The 3,997-nt window shown below is 33.5% G+C and overlaps 1 protein-coding gene across 1 annotated transcript; it reads left to right on the top strand.

Annotated features, from left to right (window-relative positions):
* Positions 1-786: 786 nt before the first annotated feature.
* On the top strand, positions 787-1,955 carry LOC128621428 (olfactory receptor 142-like). Its single transcript, XM_053647186.1, has one exon. It carries the CDS (start codon positions 787-789, stop codon positions 1,708-1,710), a length of 924 nt encoding a protein of 307 aa, XP_053503161.1. The 3' UTR covers positions 1,711-1,955.
* Positions 1,956-3,997: the final 2,042 nt, after the last annotated feature.

The following is a 3,997-nucleotide window of genomic DNA, read 5'->3' as shown; positions in this document are numbered from 1 at the left end:
GCAATGAAGAAATCCCTAGACTCTGTGGCAAATAACACCCATCACTCTTTCCCACACCATAAATATAGGTGATTTCATACTGTAGCAACACATCAAACTCAGCCATTAATATGTGCTTCTTACCAGCTTTTATTTGTTTAGTTCAAAGGAATGTTTGTACACAGTGATCCATTTAGGCCTAAGTTTTAAAGTAAGTAATTATAATACTTTCTGGTAATTCACATACACACATTCTGTGTTCCTAAGTTTGTCTGTTTTGATTAATTTTGATTAATTATGCATAACTGTATTGATCCCTGATAACCTATTTGTCTCTGTGTGATAGACATCAAGCTTATGTGCAAAATATATATGCAAATAATATATATATATATATATATATATATATATATATATATATATATATATATATATATATATATATATAAAAACAGCCTTTAGCAAATGCTTAAACATGCTCAAATCACTGTCTTGTTGTTTATAAATAACTGCCTGTCTATTTGCAACTTTAAAGAACTCTGACACCACTGACACTGGTGACATGAATGCCTAAGGAAAAATTCAACCTTGCTACTGATGCCTACAGTTAACTACAGCGTTCATCAGTCTAAAAGAAACACATTTGTAAGATAAGTAGATATGCATACTCAATACTATGTATGATGCATATATATGTAAATATCTATATTTTCAATTGTCAGATCACTGGAAATTTTTACAGTCTCATTTTACAATTAAATTTAGTCTACTTTACTTACCTGTATAATTTAATCTTCAAAAAGGATCATGGTAAACTCAACACATTTCACTACTATTATACTGACTGGCTACTTTGAGGTAGGACAGACTAAATACATTTACTTTGCTCTTTCAATAATATTGTACATAACAATCATATTAGCAAATTCATTACTTACTGGTGTAATTTGTGTAGAGAGATCTCTACATGAACCCATGTATATTTTGCTTTGTTGTTTGTCTCTTAATGAATTATATGGCAGTGCTGCATTTTTCCCCTTTATTTTAACCAATATATTAACTGCATCCTATGAAGTTACAATTGCTTCTTGTTATGTACAGATATTTTGTCTGTACACATATGCATCTGTGGAATTTGGAACTTTAGCAATTATGTCTTATGACAGATATATGGCTATCTGTTATCCTTTACTATATAACAATATAATAACTTGTAATAGGGTGTGCATGTTGATTGTAATGGTTTGGGTTGTATCTTTTTTAAAATTCATCATAAACATTTTTTTAAGTTTACGTTTAGAGTTATGTGCAAATGTTATAGAGAAAGTGTTGTGTGACAACTATCTTCTTGTGAAACTTGCTTGCTCTGACACCCTTGTGAATAACATTTATGGTATAATTGGTGCCATAGTCACTATAGTTCTTCCGTTAATGCTTATTTTATATTCATACATGAAGATTTTGAGAGTTTGCTTAAAATCCTCTGTAGAGACTACTCATAAGGCCATGAGCACCTGTGCACCACACCTTGTTTCGCTCTTAAATTTCTCTCTTGGCTGTTCATTTGAGATTTTCTCAAGTAGATTTGATAAGATACACATGCATCCTGTGTTGCGTGTGATAATTTCAGTATATTTTGTGATTTGTCCACCAATTGTTAATCCTATTATGTATGGTATACGGTTGTCAAAGGTAAAGACAGCTTTTAAAAAACATTTTTATTTAAAGTAGAAATATTTGCTTCTCTTCTCTATATTTTCGAGTTGGTGATGTTTGGATTGCTTCCTGAATATTAAAGACTGAATATCAGATCTGTATAAGCAACATAAAATAACCTGTGCCATTTTTTAAGATAAATGTTTGCTTTACCAAACTTAAGACAAATGCAGACAATGTAATTGATCTTACTTAGATGAGCAGAAAAATAACAAAATATATTTATATCCTACAAAGTACAAAGTACATTTAAATTTCCCCAGTTGTAAAACATTCCAAATACATTCAATGGCCCCTGAAATCATTGATGCAGAATTACATTAGTCAAAATTGCTGTAGCACAATGGTTTCTTTACAAACTAAATATCACACAGTATATATTATTAATATATTTATGTTTACAATTAAACATTTGATGTGGATTATCAAAATAAAACCAGTTATGGGAAATGGCAGGCAGTACTTAACTTGTTTGTCATGAAGGGATCTCATAAGACCTGCAGATTTGAATGCCTAGAAATCCTGAGAAAACAGAGATGGAAAAGTGTAAAAGACAGGTTCTGACAAGTGTGTATGTATAGGTTGCAATATGTATAGGTTAATAATTTTTGGGAGCATTAATGTAAGTGTTTTTAAAAGGTCTCAAAATGTGAAAAGGAATTTCAGATGATAAGCCAAGTGTGAATGTTGACATCTGTATACGTATAAAATGGCACCTGAATACACAGTGTATTCCTAATATTCCATATAAGAATTATTTTTTAACCATCTGCATTCTTAGATGGATAAAGGATATTCAAATAGAAAGGTGGTGGTGGTGGTGGTGTACTACATACTGTTTAACTGTTATTAGAATGTTCATGTGTTATGTTCTATATTTGTCCCTAGACAGCAGGGGTGCCCAGTTCTAAAGCTGCAAATTTTAATATGTACTACTACTGTATATGAAAAGTACTACTAATGAAACATACTAATAAAATACTGTTTTGTTGTTCCATGCCTATTCAATGTTTCATTATTTTAACAAGAACAATAACCATTATAACCATAACAATTATAAGGGACCCCTTTGTAGGACTTGTTAGCAGTCAAGACTTACATTCTTCACTCTCATAACTACATACCTTTACTCTAGTTAGGAGAGTACTGGCACATTTTACATGCCTGTTTTCTCTAACTGCACACATGCAATTGAGACTTCATTACATGCATATACATCACTTCTCCTAGTCCATTTGAAAATTTATGTTTGCCCAGATACACCAAATTCAGCCCACAAAGGTCTTGAGAATTAGCTGATGAGTGCAATTAGGTGTGTTAAATGAGGTTGAAAGTTGATCTATGCAGTACTGAGGCCTTCCATGACTGGAGTTTAGGCTGTTAGCCTTTAACAATTGTCAGCAAGCTAAGGTTAGCTTAGCCTAACTAGCTAGTATGTTCCCTACATAGTTACACTGGGCATATACTAAGAAGCGAGTGTTTAACATCAGTATAGGAAATTAGATAACTATTTGCGCTAACTATCTGAGTAACCATAGTAATCATGGTTGCCATGATATAATAAAAAATACATGCAATACATTTACATTTGTGATTGCTCTGTGCATGCTTCAACACATGTGCATAATAGATATGCATAAATCTGTATATTTTTGATATGTGTATTCTGCAGGGCTCATAATATGCTTGCAGGTCTAGCCCCGTCTGTCTGTCAAAAATATATTTTTTAAAAAATAAATAAATAAATAAAATCAATATAAGTTTTCATTTTTGATATCCACATTATCTTATTTGTGGTTAACAAATGTTTTTTAAAATTATGCTTTTTTTGTGAAACCAAGTGCAACAGCACCACCAGTGGTTATAAATGACATACCCCCTAGTTCTACATATGGAGTAATCTTTAATGTCTAATCTTTCAGACTGTTTCAGTGTGAAGAAACTGTTGTGTGAGACTGTGGAGGAAGACTTGAGAGCTGCTACAAACCCCCACCGTTCAACCCACGTTGGCATCCTTCATGCAGTGGAGCCATTGGAGTGGGGCGTGATCAGAACAGAGGGTAAAGGGGTCACCCAGTAGGTAGTAATGGAGGGTAAGGACTGCCCAATTGATGGCAAGATACACCTATATCGTCATGCACTTGGTCTCCCTTACCGAAAACTTGTGGCTGATGTACAGCACAGGATGTTCCTCTCCCTTCACCACCTGGGACAAAAACGACCCCCAGCCCTCTGTCTGACATGTCAGTCTGCAGAACAAAAGGGAGAGAAAAGTCAGGAGAATGCAATAGCAGGCCTCCAC

This window comes from Ictalurus furcatus, chromosome 17 (assembly GCF_023375685.1).
Source record: "Ictalurus furcatus strain D&B chromosome 17, Billie_1.0, whole genome shotgun sequence".
NCBI classification, from domain to species: domain Eukaryota; kingdom Metazoa; phylum Chordata; class Actinopteri; order Siluriformes; family Ictaluridae; genus Ictalurus; species Ictalurus furcatus.
This window is presented reverse-complemented; position numbering and strand designations above follow the sequence as displayed.